General features: G+C 44.7%; 1 protein-coding gene across 12 annotated transcripts in view; it reads left to right on the top strand.

Moving 5' to 3' along the window:
* Positions 1-1,097: 1,097 nt before the first annotated feature.
* LOC102789834 (serine/threonine-protein kinase BRSK2-like) overlaps positions 1,098-21,282 on the top strand; it is a 161,700-nt gene continuing 141,515 nt past the window's right edge. For 6 of the 12 annotated variants that reach the window (XM_087842226.1, XM_087842252.1, XM_087842270.1 and 3 more), the window contains exon 1: positions 1,098-1,625. In XM_087842226.1, the coding sequence (XP_087698352.1) occupies positions 1,532-1,625 (94 nt within the window). In that variant the 5' untranslated portion in view covers positions 1,098-1,531. The remainder of the gene's footprint in view (positions 1,626-21,282) is intronic. The other 6 variants (XM_087842261.1, XM_087842244.1, XM_087842295.1 and 3 more) reach the window with 2 other exon arrangements.

Raw genomic sequence — 21,282 nt, 5'->3', positions numbered from 1 at the left:
AGGCAGAAGGACAAGTGGGAGGGAAGGTAGGAGGAGGTGGGGGGCCCATCTGCCACTGAGCGTGCTGGGTCAAAAGGCCTTTGTTGTGAAGGAGTGATGAGACAGATAGATGGTCTTTGTCACCAACTGCTGGTTTAATCAAGTGAGAGTGTCCCAGCATGTAACTCCACCGCCACGCACACAACCACAACCACCCACAGTCAGACATGATGATTCTTCACCTTCAATCAACAACTGAGTGTCTGACAGAGTGCAGTGGTTACAGCAGAAATCAATCAAAAGAAAAGAAAAATGAGATGAACAAGTGCAAAGAATATTTCTGGATGTCTCTGTGCTTCACTATATTTTATTTTGTGTCGTATCTCAGTTATTTATATATTTTTTATTTTTTTTAAAGGAACTTTTAAACAGTTGCAGCCTTTTATCCCCCACTGTCTCCCTCAAGCCAAATTCAATTGAAAATCCTTGCCATGCCAGATATGTGCGCATGTGCGCTTCATAATTACAGCAGCTGCGTCAAGCGGGAATGGAAGCGGAAGTCAGAACTGCCCTTCAAATTAAAACCAGACACTATAAATGGAATTTTAAAAGAGAAAAATAATAAATTCAGCAAAACACAGCTTTGCCAGAATAAGAAGAGATAATATTATTTGAATCAGAAGATATTATGATTTCAAAATCATTTTTAAATATCGTTTTTGTTTTTTTAGGCTTAAAATGAACCCTTACACTTTAGAATTGAACATGTAATAACAAAAAAATCAACACTGGTGCAGATCTATCCTGCAGTGCTGAATCAGTCCAAGGTTTGTTCATGGACAATCAAATGAACTTAAGTTAGTTAGCGCATCTGCGTATTGGTGAAACGTCATTTACAGTGAGAAACCAAAAGGTTACCATTCCAGGAAAAAGAGTTTCTGAAGAACAAGAAACAAAAGCATCAAAACACCGGAAATGATGCTTTTTTTCTCTTTTGTTGCATTGTGTGGACCTTCTTGGTTTATAAATAGGAAAAGAAATGTGCAAATAAAAGCTTATAAAAACCATTTGATTCATATTTGACATTTTACCTTGTACAGTGGAGCCGGAAGTACTCTCCTGGCATCAGCTGTGACTTGACGCAGGCTGCTGGGGCGCCAGGCAGCAGCAGTAGCTGTCCCGTCATCAGCTCACACCCAACGGGGCTGCAGCGCACCGCTCCTCCGGCGTGAACATCATGACACCCGGATTCAAAACCGCAATCTGAGCCGCACTGAGGAAATCGGCGGAGGACTGTTAGCAACGGACGTGGATACCCACACACACACACACACACACACATACAAACACACACACTCATGCACATATACATACACGTTAACACACACAGGATCGCTAACATTGCAGCGGCCACCAGCAGCACAGCGCAGACTGGAGCTGTGACCGAGGCGAACTCCACCGCTCCGTGGAATTGCTCTCTTCGCCCCAGAGACGCGTCCCGCTCGGACCCCTGCTAAAGAAATCCCTCCCCGCGAGTCGTTTCACGCCAAAAATGTCTTCTTCGGGCAAGGACGCCAACAGCGGGCATTACGCCAACTATGTGGGACCGTACCGCCTGGAGAAGACGCTGGGCAAAGGACAGACAGGTTAGTGAAAGCTCCCACATCACGCGTGGGTGCCGTGAGGACCGCGCTCGGCGTCACCGCACCTGCCCCGCTGACATCATGCCGGGTGATGCAGTTTTGCGTCCTGCGTGTCCCGAATGCGGGGAATGGGAGGAAACGTGTGCTAGTTGCGGATGTTTCTGGTGGATGCGGGGAGATGGTGGTCATAACGGTGGTGGTGATTGTGGTGTTGGTGGCGGTGCGCCTTTAATCCTTGTTGTCAGGCAGAGAGGGCTGATGATGATGATGATGATGGGCCGCTGTGATTTTTCTTGTCTCTAATTCCGCTCCAGCATCCATCTGTCACATGGGCCCGCTGTGCTGAGGCTGCTCTCTGCAGGAGAGGCAGAGCGGTGATGCTGCACTGTCCGGTGCCTGCTCTCTCTCCCGCACTCTCTCTCTGTCACACACACACATGCCGCAGCTGCAACGCAACACATCCCTGCATTCGCTGGTGCAGCGGACGTATCATCGGCTTATTGCACAGACTGACTCTGTACATACAATGTGTTCAGTATGGAGAACAGCAGTGGGTGCAAATATCATTTTCAGCTGCACGTATGAGTCATTTTGGAGGACTGGACTGTTTCAGGGCTTCGGTGCTTTGGCCATTTTGGAGACTGTAGTTCGAGCTGCGAATGATCTGGAAGTGTTTACTATTACATTTTTAGTTTATAGCTAAAAGAGCCTAAATGGGATGGACACTGAAAATATTGTTCAGGTATCCCCGTCAAGCTGCCAGGTGATGTCATCACAGCCATATTAATGAGACGTCAGGTGGAAGGCTGATTTCCATCTGCAGCTCAAAGTCACTGCATCAGAATCGCCTCTCAGGTACAGGACAGTAACGTGGCTGCTCTGGCCTGGCTCCCTGTTTCGGACGCCCCACCATCTGTGATCACATGCGTCTAGAAACTATAAAGGTTCTCCCTCCGGTTCCTGCAGGTAGACCCGATGCACTGCTCAGTTCCCTCAGGGGGGTGAATAATTCATAAGCAGCCAATTAGCTGCTTGCTGGAGTTGGATTGTAACAGCCCCACATTGCTGCTGTATTGCTCACAGAATTCTCCTGTTTAGCGGATGGGATAAAGCTGCAAGAGCAATTTGTCACACAAAGCCACCCAGATAATTTGATTTGTTCGTGAACAAAGAACTTGAAGGCGACTAAAGTTCCAAATTTTATATTAGTTCTATTTATAGTAGGAGTCGACTTTGCGTGTAAGAGCTTTCCTTCTATTGAAAGCGGACGACCTCATTCTTTTCCATTTCTTCTCTCTGTGGCACCGCCAGTATAATAGCTGCTGTTCAGCGCGACTAAGAAGGCGTGATGTCATCACATCCGTTCTTGTTGCGATGGCTGTCTTTCAGTGTTGCACATATGCTGAAACAGGATGGGGGACATCCAAGCGTTCTTGCGGCTCATTTTTCAATCCACTTGCTCTTATTTTGAAGGTTCTGGATGCTGAGAAGCTTGCTGTTGTCCTACCAGAGGTAGCTACCTCTGTACACCACCTCCATCATCTTGGACTTCAGCTTGGCTCAGCAGTCTTTCTCCTGTTGTGGAGCTCACTGCGAGCTGGAGGAGTCTCTCTCACCAGACCCTGAACTCGCTGAACTCACAGAGGCTGCAGATGGTTGAGTCGGACTTCGTCGTCACGCTGGAGCAGTGGCTGTTTATTATTGTTTATTGTCACTCTGCTGTATCACTTAATGATTTATTTAAGGAAGTTCTGGTGCGCCTCCTTTCAGACGCTCATGCGCTCTTCCTACTGCCACAAATAGAATCGAATTATGTGGAAACACTGCTCTTCACAGGCAAAAACAGCACTGAGATGTTCTGCATTTCTGAAGTTTTCTACACATTTCCTGCAAAGCTTCATGTGAAAATGTGCCAGCTCCTGGTACGAAGTCTGCACGATGCCCATTCGAGATATTGGAATGGCGAGGATAGCGGCGAGCTGAGTTTACAGCCAGCGGTTGGTGGTTGTGTTCTGCTAAAGCACCGCCTCGATCCAAGCAGAGTGTTTCCTGTTGTGACAGCTGAGGGGTGCTACGAGCAAGGTTCAGACAGCACTCTAACCTGATTCTGATGACGTTTTTCACAGTTAACGTGTGAAAACTTGCAAGAATCCACCCCTCAGGTTATCATGTCACTGACCTCTGAAAGAGGTACGACATCACAGACACACGCCGCCTTCTCTTTTCCCGTGCCGTCATCTTCTCTGGCTTAAAAGAGCCTCTACCAGTAGTGGTGCTGTCCAGTGCGTGCATCAAGTGACCCTGTGAGTGCTTCTGTGTAACTGGATACAGTGGTTGAGTGCATATGCTTGTAGAAATGAAGATTCATGCAGGAGTGCATGTGTGTGCTGGCGTGGTGAAGCGACAGCACTGCGAGAAAGGCTCTTCGTATAAATCTAAAGTGCTGGTGCTGAGCTGGCAGATGGGGAAGTCCGCACATCATTAAACCGCCTACACAAGTGCAGAACAAGCCCACGCTTTTTGTTAGTCTGTTTGTGTGTGCTTCCCTCTCTGCACAAGTGGCACACTCGCTCTGCAGAATTGCCCCGTATCAGCTTTGTGGTGTGATTCTGCAGATTAATTGGAAAGGACAGACGTACGACATAAGATGTGATTGTTTCCAACTAATAAATGAAAGTTTTTGGTGACAATGTGATTATCTAAAGCTTTAGGGCGCAGCGTGGTGGTCAGCACTGTTGTTTCACACCAAGGTGGTCCAGGCTTTGAATCCACACACCAACTGAGCCTCTTCTGTGTGCAGTTTCTATATTCTCCCCAGTTTCCTTCAGCAGTCCAGAGACATGCATGCTAGGCTAACTGGTGAGTCTAAATTGGCTGTAGGTGTGACTATGAGCATGAGTCATCACTGAGTTGGATAAACTGAAGCAAATGTTTGCATGGCTCTTTATATTTCACGAGTTTATTTATATCAGCTCGTAACAACAGTTGCCTGAAGGCGCTTTATAAGTAACTGTTGTAGAGTTATAGCCGTACAGCTGATTATAAACAAGCACTTGGTGACAGTGGAGCAAAAGAACTCCCTTTGAACAGGAAGTGAACGATAGAAGATGACAGAAAAAGTCTCTTCACTTTTCCTTATAACCGATTAGCCAAAATGGCAAACATCCTGCGATTCCATCCTGTCAAAGTTAGGACTCCCATCTTCATTATCGGAATGTTTTTGGATCGTTGGCCCGGTCAAGGTCAAATTTATTTATATAGCACATTTCAAACAGCCGATGCTGCACAAAGTGCTTAACAATATAAAAATGGTATTAAAAAGCAACAATGTAATACAATAATAACAATAAAAAACAATAATAAGACAATAAAAGAACTAAACTAATTCAAATAAGACCAAAATGCTTGGGTCATAGTGTATTAAAAGCCAGGGCGTAGAAATGTGTCTTTAGTAATGATTTAAATTGCTCAAGTGTTTGTGCAGATCTAATATTTAAGGGGAGACTATTCCAAAGTCTGGGACCTGCCACAGAGAAGGATCTATCACCACGGGATTTGAGGTCAGTCCGTGGGATGGACAGCATTAGTTTTGAGCTAGACCTCGTGGTTTTTCCTGGAGCATAGGCAGAGAGGAGCTCAGACAGGTAAGGAGGGGCTCGGGGGTTAAGTGACTTAAAAACAAAAAGTAGAAGTTTAAATTGGATCCTGTAGGAGACAGGAAGCCAGTGTAGAGAAGCTAAAACTGGGGTTATATGCTCTCTCCGTTTGGTACCAGTTAGCAGGCGAGCAGCTGCATTTTGAACCATCTGAAGACGATGGATGGAGGCCTGATCTAGACCATAATACAATGAATTGCAGTTGTCTAATCTGCAAGTAAGAAAAAGGTGAATAACACGCTCACAGACGTTAGCCGGGAGGTATGGCTTTACTTTGGCTAGCTGTCTTAACTGAAAGAAGCAGGACTGAACTACTGCACTCACCTGCTTATTCTGCTGCCGGTGAAACAAGGAGTTTGTTCGGAATCACCTCGTGCATCCTGTGGAAACCTGGCGTGGCTGTAGCTCTTGTATACTTTGTGTGTTTTTCTATGTGTATTTGTGTGTACATGTCCACTGCTGCCAGGACACTTGCTCGTGGTTCAATGAGGGGAAACATGAACAAATAATAATTGGATTGTATTTCCCAGGATGCTCAAAGTGAAGCCTTTTCAGGCAAGATGCTTCAGATACATCTAGAACATTCATTTCTTCTTTTCTGTAGTCGGTTAGTGGAGGGTTTCCCTGCTTTAGAGGCGCTTGTTGAAGTCTGATTGGATGTGTGACACACTTGCCCAGAGCTACAACAGGATGGCTTTTTCAGAGATGGTTATTTCCTTTATTTAGACATTTTACAGACTCGAACAGCAATCGTTTAACTGAACGGGCCTTTAATCGATTCAAAGACAGTAACAGCCGTTGCTGCTGTTGAGTTGCGCGTCCTCTGGGCTGCTTTGCCTTCCTTTCTCATAGATGAGGAAAAACTGTTTTCACACTGATATGATGCAAAGTGCGTTGCTGTCTGTGCGACCACAGACGCTTCTTTGAACGTTTAAAGTCTTTTTTTTCCACTTTTGAAACTCCCACTGCGATGAATGCTTCATTCCTGCACTTCTGGAGTTGGAACAAAGCCGTCATGGTGTGTCTGCTGGTCAGAGCTCGGTGGCGAGAGGCTGCGCTGACTCTCAACAATTAGTCAGTCTGTTTTCATGTGTGTGCGGTGAAGTATTTCTCTTCTTACGCTGGTTTCCCAGGCTCCACGCAACGCTCGTTTTCTAAGTGTTGGCCAACATTTGGCATGTTGTCATGGTTTCATCGCTCCTCCTGTGACAGTGGCTGTTCGTTTCCTTTTCACTGCGAGACTGAAAGCTGCCAGTCTTTTCTTTCCTCTCTATACACACACACACTGTATGCATATGTGTGTGTTCGGTAGCTCACTATCCTGTAAGTGCAGGAGTGACGGCAACAGTTATTTTTATTTGACCATAATGTTAAAATGATTTTCTGTGTACACGTTTCCCAGTTGTGTTATAATGAATGTCATGTGGATGTAAAGCATCCTAAGGATAGTAGTCCCTTGGGCCCTGTGTGTGGGGGTGTGTGGGAGTGTGTGGGAGTGGGGGTGTAAGAAGCAGGGACAGCCCCAGCACAGATGGCTGCCTTTAGGTGGCTGAAATACAGCTTCATTATCAGCAGGTTGCAGGTGGTAACACTCCCATCACTCTCACTGCGTATGGATGCATGTGTGTGTGTGTGTGTGTGTGTGTGTGTGTGCGCATTGTGCTTAGATCATGAGAAATTACTGTGAGTGCTGTTTCTGGGTCTTCACTATATTTTATTAGACTTTGCTTCATTATTCTTTGTTTAATGTAAAACAACAGAGGTGTGTGCTGCCTCGTGTGCATGCACAGGGATGCTTTGATAGGACAATGCTAACAATTCTACACAGCGTTGTACAAAAATAATAAATGCAGTAAAACAGAGTCATGTAGGTGGAGAATTATCAATTAAAATGCACAAAGGAGAATAAAATCCACCACAAGTCGATGCTTATGTATAAAATTTAAGAAACAGCTGGAAGCCCCCCAGGATAAATGAGTCCCCCCCCTCACCAAAACTCATGCAGTCTGGCCTCAACACAAACTAAAATGTACAATATTTGTTAATTAGACTGTATGAGCGTGATTCGAACCAGGAGGGATCCTGTTGTCCTCACAGTCGTTCTCTGCAGGCAGGATTTCGGATCATCAACATTACGGCTGGTGTCATACCCCCCCCCCCCCCCCTTTTTTTTTTTTTCTCTTCTTCTTTCTCTACCCCCTCTTTCTCTTCTGTGCATCCTTTTGGCACTTGCTTCCCTTCCCAGCTGAGGGCTCGTTACCATGGTAACCGCAGGAATGCTCTCTTCTGCGGCTGGTTGGCGGTATCCTCACGCTGGATCTCAGCGCCCCTCTGCTCAGCCCCTAAGAGGGGGTGGTGTTTCGCCTGAAACATTAAACAATGAGCAAGAGACTACCCCCCATGGTCTCTCTCTCTCTCTCTCTCCTTACATAGCTCACCCTCACGCCTGTGCTCTCTCTCTCTCTCTGAGTTCAGCTCAAGACTGTCTTTGAACTCGTGCTGCTTGAATGAGTCATCACTGGGAGCCAGAACTATTTTCATCTTCCCAGCCCGGCTAATGCCTCTTTGTCTGCCAGATTATCCACAGCTTCATCTCACAAATTCAGTCTGACCCCCCCCTCCACCCCCCATGGAGATAGTAAATTAAACTCGGGCTGTAGTTTCAGGTATTATTGTAACAGTAATTCGGACCCTTTCCTTTTTTTTTGTACTTTTAGACCAACAACACTTGCTGGGAAGTGTTTGTTGCAGCTAAGCTGTCATCAGGTCGCTATTGGTTCCTTCAGCGCGTTCTCACTCCCGAGGCGTAACATCCCGACGTTTTGTCACGTCCCGCGGCGTTCCTGAGGAACGCGAAAGGAGACCTTCGGCATTGTTATGGTACGCGGCGGGTTATGGATGAAATCCAGTGCAATGACGCTCCCGCGGTAATAGACGTTCCAGCCATGTATTCCAGCCCTAAACCTAACCTTATCCCTAGCCCTAACCATAACCTTTTTCCTGATCTTAACCAGGACTTTAATGATGTTAAATAGCGTGTTTCTAAGCGATTTGAAGAAAAAGAGCGAACATGTGTAGATTGAGTCCATACTCCGAGGTCGTCATTCAGGAACGTGGTGGGTAGCCGAAAACGTAATATGTTGACGATTTGTCACCTAGCGTAAAATGTTACGTTTTGGGAGTGAGAACGTGTTGCTCAGCGCTACATGCTGTACTTAAACCCCTCCCCCTCTCACCTTTACATGGCGACAGACCAGCATGTACATAAAGAAGTGCAAAATGCAGTAGGCTTTCATACTACACTGGGGCGATCGTGGCTCTAGAGTTGGGAGTTCGCCTTGTAATCGGAAGTTTGCCGGTTCGAGCCCCGGCTTGGACAGTCTTGGGCGAGACACTTCACCCGTTGCCTACTGGTGGTGGTCAGAGGGCCCAGTGGCGCCAGTGTCCGGCAGCCTCGCCTCTGTCAGTGCGCCCCAGGGTGGCTGTGGCTACAATGTAGCTGCCATCACCAGTGTGTGAATGTGTGGATGACTGGATGTGTAAAGTGCTTTGGGGTCCTTAGGGACTAGAAAAGCGCTATACAAATACAGGCCATTTACCATTACCATGAATTAAACAAGGGCGCATAAATTAGCTAAATTGCAGATTTTTTTATGCATCTATTTTTTATGCATCTATTTTTTTTGTGTCATTTTTATGTTTGTGCGTTCTGCGGGGACAGAGGACGAGGCTGCGGGGCTCTGGTACATGTGTGATTACTGAAAGTTGATTTCCATGCGGGAGGGAGAGATGTACGTGGAGCGACCGCGATGAAGATAGAAGCAGACGTGTGGACGTTGCTTGCAGATGTGTTGAGTGAATTAGTGATGCAAGAAAAGAAAGAGAACAATTGTTAGATCAGATAAAATAGAGTCTTTGAAAGCGTGGGAAACTGGAAGAACAAAGTCTGTTTATTACACTGCAGCTCATCGAAAAGATGCTGTTTGTGTGATACAATTAGCTGCCACACACACACACACACACACACACACACACACACACACACACACACACACACACACACACACACACGGATGCACAAAGACATGCAGTGCTCGTTTGTTCTTGGGCCGCCTTGAGACAGCTGGATGTGATTTAGTTTAGCTTGCTGCCTGTTGGCTGTCAGTCACTATCAGCTGTGCGACTGACTTCAGGTGGATGAAGCTCCGAGTGTAGATCACTGCGAGTGTGACGTCTGCTGGTTTACACTTCGTTCCTGATGTTTTGATTTTCACTAAACTGACTCAGCTTTGTCTCCATTAGTCTTTAGTGTTAGTCAAGTTTTATCAGGTTTGTTTATTTTCTGTTTCAAAGCGATACTGAATGATAAAAAGTATTTTAAGGTATTAAAGTCCAGACATGAGCAGGTTACACCTGTGCATTTTCTAGCAGCTTGCTGTGGTTTCCTGTAGTTTGCAGGGACGATGGCGTCTTTTACTCTCAGAGCTCGAGTGGAATTTGAAAACACGTGAAGCAAACTAGCTTTACATGGTAAGCACGCACTCGGAAAGATGCTTTTTGGTCACATGTGGAATCATAGTCCATCATAGACCAGATGATCATGTTCAGACCCCAGAAACATTCAGTTGTAATTGTAAAGGTGAACCTTCTTGTTAGTTAGCACAGCGAGATGGATAATTAGATCAAATTTCTGTTATTTTTCACTTAATTCTTTAAGGTCTTTAAAGTTGGAGATGGTGGGGAGTCCCAGATTTAAACCTTTAAATCTAGTGGGAGTTTCCCCCCACAGAGGGACAAAAGGACCCCCTGATGATCCTCTAATCGCCTGAGCCAAGGTGTGAAACTGGGTGTGGGTCCCAATCAGCCAGAGTTTCGGGTGAGCTCGTTGTGAAACCTGGCCCCACCTTATCATGTGATTTCCTGAGGTCAGATGGCCCAGGATGTGAGTGGGCGTTAAGGCGTCTGGGGAGGGATCTCAAAACTGGATTATAGATGGCAGACAGTTGGTGTCGTAAACCACCGCCTCTGTTCAAAGATGGTCGCTCACAGTGGACATAGATGCTTCTTTCACTCCTCTTTCAAACCATCTGTCCTCTCTGATGGCCACTAGGTTTAAATCTGAGACTCCCCACCATTTGACCTTAGAACTGAAGAAGCTTCTCGGATGAGAGGTGAAACGTCTTCAAGTAACTTAAAGAAGTCCAGACGCTTTTCTTTGCAAGCTCCTTTGACTACGATGACCTGGATGACTGAGAAGCTTCACAGACACTTCTTAACTTTCTGCTGCTTCCCTTCAGCCTGATTCTAAACTGCATTTTGAAGCTTCAATGCAACAGCAAGTTTTTAGATGATAGAAGTTAGAAGCAGGATGCTTTAATGAAATATGTTCTTGACAGCTTGATGTTACAGATGATCTACGTAAAGGTGTGCTCAGATTAGATCGCCCCACAAATGACCATCATTCATCCATCTGATTGGCTGTTTCTAAGGTTTCTCAGGGTGTAAACGTGTTTGATGAATGTGGTTGATCCACTAAAGCTGGTGTGAACCGCAGAGCAGAAAGTAATCGTTTTTGATCTTGAACCTTGTGTTGGAGCTTTTAGCCTGTTGTATTTGGGTTTGTTTTTTTACGTGGCTGTTTTCACCTCCTGGCTCTCCTTTCTAAACCGGTCCTGGCTGTCAGCTGTAGGCAGAAACTCTCTTTATATTTGTAGCTAGAGGAGTGATTGGGGCCTCCTCTGCTCTGCTCCATTACCTCTGCTGTATTACAGACCCATGTCCTGTTTGTCTCTGGTCAACTCCTGCAGAGTGTTTGCAAAGCCAGATAATTGTCCTTAAATTGCTGCTGATTGTGTCATTGTCAGCTTTAAATATGCAGCACATTTGTGCACCAGGCAAGTTGATACGTTCATGTCTACATGTTGTTGAAGTGGACCACGTCGCCACCTGCCGTGATGGTTCCACCTGCCTGCAGAGTACACTCATGTGACGCAGTCTTGATGTCTGCCATCGGCACTATTGATCCTAATCATCAACATGATGACGTTGGAGCACCTGTTGTGATTAGAGATGGTGAACCTTTGCTGTACAGCATGAAAGGTAGTGAAGCAGAGGTGCTGCTAGCTATTTGACACTGTCGGTGCAGATGTGAACCAAAGAGAGAAGCAGCGTCTCGCCTCTAAACATTAAAAGCTTTCGAATTAAAATCTGTGGGTTGATTTCTTTCTTTTAATCATTTCATTTATTAATTAAACATTTTCCATGACTCTAATTTAGGGTTTTTATTTACATTTAAAGTTTCTTTTTGTTACTAAAGAAACTGATTGCAGAGGTGAATAATTTTTCCAAAGTAATCCAAACAGCAGCCGAGCCTTCCCCTACACGGCTTATTTTGTCCTTTTGCTCGGCATTCAGGATACATGAGACTGCAAAGAATGAAGTGGCTGCGTGGATGCTCCCCCTGGCACCCACACAGCCCTTTCTGAGGGACTCGCCTGTGTCTCCTACAGGCAATAAGAGGCAAAGGGCAGGTCCCGTGCCTCAGTCTCCCCACGAACTACTTGGTGCCCAGAGAAGGTGCTGATTAGTCAAGATGCTCAGGAGAGACCACACAAGAGAGCTTCCATCGCTCACTGGTGACTGTTCAGGAGAAACACTTCTCAGTTTGATGTATTTAGAGTCAAGTGGCACCAACAGCCTCCTCAAGGCAAAAGCATTAAAGGGAAAACCCTGTGAGAGCTGCTTGGCGACAGTGGCAAGGAAGAACTCCATTTTAACAGGAAGAGACCTTCCACCATACTTGGGGAGGGGCAGCCATGTGCTGTAGTCATGACATTTCCGTGGAGTTCGGTTTGTTAATCATGGGTAGCTTTGTCTCTCTATTGTGTGAGTCTTCACTGTCCCATTGTTTCTGAGTTAGATCCACTCTTAGATCCACTCTTAGATCCACTCTTAGATCCACTCTTGTCATTCCTGGTTTCAAAACATCCAGAGAGTGATGGTACTCAGCTCAAGGCTCAACATTTCACTAATCAGTGGGTGATATCACAGTGGTTAATATAACGTCAAACTGCAGAAAAACATAATACCGCAGTTCTGTTTTTTCCAATTCAATTCAATTCAATTCAATTTTATTTATATAGCGCCAAATCACAACAAAAGTCGCCTCAAGGCGCTTCATAGATACAGAGAAAAACCCAACAATCATATGACCCCCTATGAGCAGCACTTTGGTGACAGTGGGAAGGAAAAACTCCCTTTTAACAGGAAGAAACCTCCGGCAGAACCAGGCTCAGGGAGGGGCGGGGCCATCTGCTGTGATTGGTTGGGGTGAGAGAAGGAAGACAGGATAAAGACATGCTGTGGAAGAGAGACAGAGGTTAATAACAGATATGATTCAATACAGAGAGGTCTGTTAATACATAGTGAGTGAGAAAGGTGACTGGAAAGGAAAAACTCAATGCATCATGGGAATCCCCGGCAGCCTACATCTATTGCAGCATAACTAAGGGAGGATTCAGGGTCACCTGGTCCAGCCCTAACTATATGCTTTAGCAAAAAGGAAAGTTTGAAGCCTAATCTTAAAAGTAGAGATAGTGTCTGTCTCCTGAATCCAAACTGGAAGCTGGTTCCACAGAAGAGGGGCCTGAAAACTGAAGGCTCTGCCTCCCATTCTACTTTTAAATACTCTAGGAACAACAAGTAGGCCTGCAGAGCGAGAGCGAAGTGCTCTAATAGGGTGATATGGTACTACAAGGTCATTAAGATAAGATGGGGCCTGATTATTTAAGACCTTGTACGTGAGGAGCAGGATTCCTCCTCACGTACTCCAGTTCCTGCAGCTCTCGTGCCTTAGCTTAATAATGACTGAAGCACCCGACTGAAATCCAAACCTGCACAGGTTTTTCCAGATTGCATGCTTTCAGCAGAGGTAGCACACAGCCTCACACAGAGCTGCTCATTCACGTAGCTGAAGGTGGCCACCAGGATCGGCCCTGTGGCATATCTGCAATCTCCTCTTTTAATCCACTCCCACTTCCTTACACGCCTGATAGCCCGACTTCACCTGCTGTCATATTGAACAGAGACCAATTTAAGGCCTTCATCAATAGCTGGTAATCGAACAGGAACAGCCTATGGCTCCAGATAAGCCCCTTAAGGTCCCGCTGACCTCTTTCTTCAGCCAAAAACTTAATGAAATTGAGCATAAATTCTCCCCCTCTTCTTAAAACTCTCTTTCATCCTGTTCCAAAAGCAATCTGGACTTTCCCCCTGAGTCAGCACTTTGAGCGTCCAGGAGTGAAGCAGGGGAAATTACCATTTGAAGAGCGGCTTTACTTCCTCCTCTCTCTGATCCAGCCTTGCGCGCACGCTTGGCCCTCACTTCATTTTGCAGCAATATGAACTTTCCGGTATCTCGTATTAGATAAATAAACTCTCTTCCACTCTGTTTCCTAAAACCCCTGACTAGTGCATGATGGAATGACCAAGTGCTTCTGGTATCAAGCGATTTCACGGCAAAGAGGACACAGTCATGGTTGGAAGGTCCTGTTAGGCATCAAACCTTAATGAGGTTTTTGCTCTCTGCTCATTAGCATCACCTAAGCGCATCAGGGACAGGCTGCGGCCGCTTGTTGCTGTTTCATATCCTTTTTGCTGTAGCCAGCTGTGCAGATGGTCAAGAATCTGGGAGAGGTCCTATCTGACTTTCACTCGGCATCTAGTCCACCCAGATGGCTCGTAAGCGGTGGCGCGTGCAGATGAGATGCGTCCCCTGGAACTCACTGCCTGCAGTCACAGTGAAACATCCAATCATGTGGCATAATCAGATTAGGGGGTGTGAGAAACCCCACTATACTCACTTTATGGGTAGCACTGGCAGGGTGATCCCAGGATTATGTGTCTGCCTGCGACTGTGACAGTCTGGAGGTAAGAAAAGTCATACATCTGAATAGAAACTCTTAAAAGCAAACGCATATTCTATCACACAGTAGTAGAAGTAGTACACTGGCTCTACACTGTGTGTCTGCACATGCATGTGTGTGTTCGTGTGTGTTATTTTGCAGCATTTTAAGGGCCTGCTGCACTTCTGTGACTTGCATTGGGGCATTAGGACTGCTGGGGCGTAGTGCTGCATTACAGCAAAGGCTGGCCGCAGCCTCTCTGCAGTAAACGCACAGACAGGGTGCAGCCAATAAGAAAGTCACCCAACTGGTTTGAAGCCACTCAACACTGCCCTATGAATCATTCGAGCATAAAAAGGCTCCGAACTCGAAGGATGAATCAGTGCTGTGTCTGCACGTATCAGACAATCTGCCAAAGAACATATTTGACATTTTAAAGGCACTTTAGTAGCTGCTTACAATAACTTACAGTAGGCGACTTTCTTAAAGGGATTGTTTAAGAATAAAGGCAACACAGTTTGAAAGGCTTAACATCGTATTTTTGCACCAATAACGTGATTCCCAAAATGTTATTAGCTAAAAATCTGGCATCTCTGTATATGGTGTGTAGTGTATTGTTAACACTGAGTAAACTGGACAAGTGGAGGATAAAAAACAAACAAACAACCTGTCTACAGCAGATTAACAGTGTTAGCAAAGGCCTGACACAGAACCTGAAAGATGTATCTGGCCTTTCGATTCATCCATCTACTGTTCACTGAACCTTCATCACAAATGGTCTCAGTGGAAGAGCGGCTCTCAATAAGCCAATCTGAAGGAAGGGAGATTCGGAGGGGGAGGCTGAGGTAAGCCCGATTACTTAAGAACTGGACTTAATCAGTGGCAACAGGTCTTAGGAAGATGGGAAAATTTGGTTGAGCTCATTGTTCAGTATATACAAGGGAATTTAGGGGATAGTTATGAGTCAGTTATGAAGACGTTAAAATGATTAACCGTATTTTTCGGACCATAAGGCGCATTAAGCGAAACAAAACAGTCAGATAAGTCAAACTTTACTCAACTCATTCTTCTTGCTTCCTCCACTTCTGTACCATTGATTCATTAATGTTGAATTCTCTGCAGCTGCTCTATTCCCATGTTGTTGCAGTATATTAATGACTAATCTCGTATTGTGGATGGATTATCTCAGTTGTTCTCCTGACTGAAGTTTGGTCCGTTTACAGCATCCTGCCATGCGATTGCATTTGTCTCTAACCATCAGGAACCCTCACGTTAACTTTTATCGAGTGGAAAGAAGTTAGCATTCATCCTCCAGCTTCACTGTGTTTATGCTATGCTAACATAGCTGTGTCGCTAGCGATCACGTAGCACATCATTATATACCAGCTAGCCCAACTTCAGTAACCCTACAAACGTCACTGCTGTTTAGTTTTCTGTCTTCATTTATGTTGGAAGTGATAGCAGAGCTGTACGTTTGAATTCTTTGAGAAATCTCCCAGTCAGAACATGCTATATCATGTTTAGGTGGAAGCTAGCGAGCTAACTTCCTGCTAACTTCTAACTCTGTTAAATGTAATAAATTCTGTTTTCATGGATGCCTGGATGTTAAACTTAATTGTTACACCTGGTAGAGCAGCAACGCTGATCATTTTATTAAAGATGAAAGAATTTAGACAGTTTTTAACTCTCAGTGATGCTGCAGTGTTCGTTTGACTTTGGGACCTGAAGTGGATGGAGTTTAGGACCCAGATGACTCCGTGAGGCTCCTGACTATGGTGCTCCAACAATACATCGAGCGGTGCGGCTTCATAGCTTACCAAAGTCGTACTAAAACATTTTTGACAGATTTTTGAGCGCCGTGTAGCACATAAAATTGGTTCGAGGTCAGTAAGCACAACCAGAATTCATATACTGTAGATTTTTGAGAAAATTAAAGGATTTTAAGAGAAAAATACGGCACTGTAGTGAGTGTTTACAGCCGTCTAAAACAAGATGGAAGCTCTGTCAAGGTTTGAGCTTCAGCCAGTGGTGCTGGGTTAAAGTAGAAAGGCTGGTGGAGATTTTAAAAAGCATATGCTCTTAGTGTTCAGATGGCTGTAATGAACTTTGACCTCTTCTCTCAAGTGCTGCAGGTTGCCCAAATATGTGAATGTAAAGTATATCAGCAGTTGCAACCACAAAACTGAACATATGCACAAGCAGACGTGTTTTCTTTGTATATATATTTTATTATACAAATTCTGTATCAGTGGACGATGGCCATATTAAACATGGCCAGTGTTTCAAGTAATGAGGTCAGTTTTGTGCAAGTAACCCCTGTAAGTCAACACAGCGGCTGCCAGACTGCAGAGGAGCTCTTTTGTTTTTTAAAGGCACCTCATCAGAAAACAGTTGGTTTGTAGGAAATGGGATGTGACCTGAGATCGTCTTGGTTTAGACAAATCGTAAAATTAAGACTCAGCTTGAAGGCTGCAAAATGAGAATAAATCACAGCTACCATAATAAACAGGCGTCGTGTATTATTGTGTACTATCTTTTAAATCTTTTGTTGTAAAAACCAATAGGACTGAAACATTACGTCTCAACAAGCTGTTTAGAAAATCCAGACAGAAAAGTAAAATGCATGGACTTGTATGGAGTTTGGTGACAGCCTTTTTTTGTTCCTTTATTCGTTTGCAATCATCAGTCATGATAAGATCCTGACTGATGTGGAGCCCAGCAGCACAATAACAAGTCTGATGAGTAAATCATTGGATTGAGAGTTTATATTTGAAGGAGAGATGCTTAGTTAGTTAGTTTAATTGTTTTTTTGCTCAGGATTCTCTCTTTTCAAAAGATAAACAGCATCCATTACTGCAGTTAGTGAAGCTAACGCCAGTCTTTACCAAACATTCACCCACAGCTGGATGCAAACTTTTAAAATGATTGAGTTTAAAGTTGTTATTCAGGACGTTATCTCGCTTCACCTCTGAGCGAGCATCAGCAATGTTTAGTGAGAACAATGACATCATTGCTAGATATGACAAAATGTGCAAACGTGTGAAAATCGGGCCTAAGTTTTGATAAACTGTAATAATGACACATTTCTGCTGTGCCTTCTGTTCAGCCTCACGGCTCTTTGCACGTGGCAGCTTGCTAATATTGTCGTCGGGGTGCAGTTGGTTCAAACCAGCATTGATGCATAGGTGCGAAGGAATTTGTCCCTCACACTGAAACCAACACAGTCACTGTAAAAAGACTGAGCGCAGTGAAAGACCAGAATAAAACTGCTGAAAGTGAAGATTGAATAATATGATCTGCTTCATTGTTGCTTTGTGCAGTGATGAACACATAGAGGACATCATAGCTCTGAGGTAAACTGGGTTCGGTTTCCACATGTATGACACCCTGGTGGATGCTCTTTGTGAATTATGGTCCTGTGCAATTAATAAGAGAGTGGGTGGTGGGTGAATCGGGCCCTGGAAGCAGCACCCTGATGGAATGGCCTTAATCTGCTGTTAATCTGAGCATCTGGTGTACGGGGAGTGTCGGCTGATTTCACCAAACAACACAGGAAGCACCGCACACTCAGTCACAGTAACTCACAGAAATGGCATTGTGGGAGTTTGTTTCTGTACTTCGTGTGGTGAAAACGTGACATCTCATCTGTGTTTTCATACATTTGCAGCGCTGCAACAGCTTTTTTCTTTTTTTGTCATTGCCTGAAAAAGGCCAGATTGCTGCTGTTGTGAAGATGTTAGCCTGATAATGGAGGGGGAGGGGGCAACAGGAGGTCGTGACCCTCATTACACCACCTGCCAGATGGTCCAAGACCACGCTGCATGTGTGGATGAATTCAGACATTCATGTAGGTGATGATGACACAGTAAAGCCAGTCAAACAGACTGGGAAAGCACACAAAGGGTTTCAGCGAAGGTTTTGATTGGCCAGCGAGCACATTTGTTGTTCGGTTATGTTTATGGCATTTCCTGTTTTAGTGGTCTTTGTCAATTCTGAAAAAAAAGTTAAATAATTTTCGATGCATATCAGTTAAAATGCTAATTTTATGTATTCTTCAATCTTTAATCACACCAAAAGTTTCAAATATATTTTATTTCCAACTTGTTTCCTGCTGTCCTGGATAAGCGGCGGATGAATGGATGGATTTAGTTTTTCATTGTGCATGTTTGAAATTTACCTGACAGACTTATAATTTGAACAGTTGGAAATCAAACTGTAACCTTAGACGGTCTCTCACTGAAAGGAAGAAACAACGGGAACGAAACCAAGGAAAGAACGATGGAAGGAAGTTGGGAAACAGGGAAGGAAGTAGAAAAATGAGAGAATGGAAAGAGGGGAAGATGGAAATAAGAAAAAAGAATAAGAGGAATTTAAGAATGAAAAAGAGAAAAGAAGAAGAAGCGAAGGATGTGATGAAAAGAAGGAATAAGAGGAATAAAAGATGAAAGTAACAAAGGAAACAAGGAGGAAAGAAAGGAAGGAAGATCTGGTCAGAGTATCATGAAGAAGTGCAGACGTCGTTTTCTTACTCGACACAGTTAGTTGTGAACATGGCTGTCTGCCTGTCATTTCATCTAACTGATTTTATCCTGGAGGTGTTGATCCATATCTCCACCACTTTGACTCTTATGCTGGTCCAGCTGGTCCAGTCCCAGTGTGACTGGTGTGGCACTGAAACCCTCTGATTTTGCAGTCATGACTCCGTCTTCAGAAACATCTTCACTGAACATTAAGTCACACAGAGAGAAACTCTTATTCCCATCAGCCCCCTTCTGCCCCACCACTCCTCTCCCCTCCCTTTAAATCCTGTCTCCTGCCCTAAGGCGCAGGCAGCAGGGTGGGAGGTTGGGGGTAAACTAAGTCAAGTCCCCTTGTTTGACCGTGCTGTTGCAGCCTTTGTCCTTCAGGCTAAAACCCTCCCACAGACTTGCACAAACACCTCCACAGCGCTGCTGGTGTTCAAAGTGACACCGACAGACATGCTGCCGGGTCCAGTCTGGGAACGGGGCTCAGCACCTGCTGTGGATAACAAATGAGGAAAACCACTCTGTCTCCCATGTGCCAGCGAGATCTGAGAGGGTTTTGTAGAAACACAACTCTTAGTTTTTAAAGATGCAGTGTCTGTGATACTTCAGAGTAAATCTAGACAGGCATCGTCTCTAATTTGATTTAATCACAAGCTTTTACAAGACCTGACAGCACCTTCACCCTGCAGTCACTGGGCAGGCAGGTTAGGGTGGGTTAAATAAGACATACAAGGTCATCAAGCATACATACACTGTCTAATGACCCCTGGGACTCCACTCCAACCAGCACATCATTGCAGAGATAAAGCACGCACACTGCCACAGCATTTATTCCCAACTCACAAAGAAATGGCTGAAAGTGATGGTTTGTTATTTGTTACTGTTACAAGCTGTCTTATGTCCTGTAAGAACCATTAAACATAACTGTAGTGCAAAAAGGACCATATGGCACAACGTATGTTTCACAATATCAATCTGTTAGATCAGTCATACCCTGAAATGAACACGTACACCATTTATAAGTTATAATGCATTTATGAAAGGGGTGTTTTTGCATGAATACCACACATCTGTAGTTTCAAACAGATGTTTATCTGGCCAAGAGACACTAATGATCTAAGTTTGATACCCAGCTTTGTAAATCGTATGAAAAGAAGCAGAAAGTCAAAGAATATTGACACTAAAAATACAAAACAAGCTTTTCAATGTTGCGTGTTGAAAGTCACTACAAACATGTGGAATTGCAGTGAAACTGAGCGTACCAGTTACAAGTAAATGAGTGAGATTAAGTGGCTGTGCCGGCAGTGGAGGACTCAGGGGGCTTTGGGGGAGGTTAGCAGAAGCATATCAGCTCAGCTCGAGCAGGCCTCACCTAACAGGGAGAGCTGAGAAGAGCCCGAGCACCCGCTAAAAATACAACCCAGCATCTCAGAGTCCTGCAGCGTTCTTTAGTTCTGGAAGCCTACCAGCAGATCGGACACACACACACACACACACACACACACACACTAACCATACAATCGGCATGGAAACAAAGACGGTGCTTCAAGCAAATCTGGAATTAGAGAGGCAGGTGGGCGGGGCAGAGAAGAGGATGGAGTGAAAGAGAGAGTGAGAGGGGGAGAAGCATGCATGGAGGATGAATGCAAGCCAGTGGGGGGAGGGGACGGATGAACAGAGAGGGAGGGGAAAGGGGGGGCTGAAAACAGAAATCCTGAAAAAGGAATAAGCAACCAAAGAATAAACAACAGATATGAGCAAGTTGATCATTAAAAGGGGGAAATGGAGGAGAGGACTTTGTGATGAGCTGTGATGATACCTTGGCTATTGTACAAGTCTGAATGGCAAACCAGGCAATGATGTAATCATTTGTAATTGGTCCCAGTTGCTCGTTTGATTTTGACTGGCATTTTAGCACAGCCAATTAGATCCCAGGGTGGGACGGCGGCATCGAGCTTTATGTCTTACACGCTGTGTGCTGGAGGAACATGGTTTTTCTCTGATGCAGAAGTCGAAGCAGGAAATGTAGCAGAAAAAGTATTACACGCACACATGCACACATGGACACAGTCGCATGACGGCAGGACCTGCAGTAGACATGCAGTGTTACATGAAAGGCATTCATGCTTTAGATCAGCGGTCCCCAACCCCCGGGCCTCGTCGTTTGGTACCGGGCCGCGAGAGTTGAGGCTCGGGTGTGAAATGTATAGTTTTCAGGGTTTTTATCGGTTTTCAGCGTTATTTTGTTATCGTTTTGATTGTTTACTCGGTTTTCCTGGGTCTTTTCACGTGTGTTATGAATAAATCTTCTTTTTTCGGTACCGGTACTAGTTTTATTTTGTTGTATTTATCCGCGACACCTTAAAGGCCAGTCCATGAAAATATTGTCGGGCATAAACCGGTCCGTGGCGCAAAAAAGGTTGGAGACCGCTGCTGTAGATGATAAGCTTTTTGTCTATTTAAAATAACATGAAAGTGTTTCTTATCCATACACATGCATTTGTAAATGTTTGGCTAAAGCCTCAAATTTAATTGGATTTGAGAAATGTAAAGCAGCGACTGCCTTTGTTTGTTT

This window comes from Neolamprologus brichardi, chromosome 1, assembly GCF_056152115.1.
Source record: "Neolamprologus brichardi isolate AB-2024 chromosome 1, ASM5615211v1, whole genome shotgun sequence".
In the NCBI taxonomy this organism is placed as follows: domain Eukaryota; kingdom Metazoa; phylum Chordata; class Actinopteri; order Cichliformes; family Cichlidae; genus Neolamprologus; species Neolamprologus brichardi.
The sequence above is the reverse complement of the archived record's forward strand: the minus strand, read 5'-3'. Positions and strand labels throughout refer to the sequence as shown.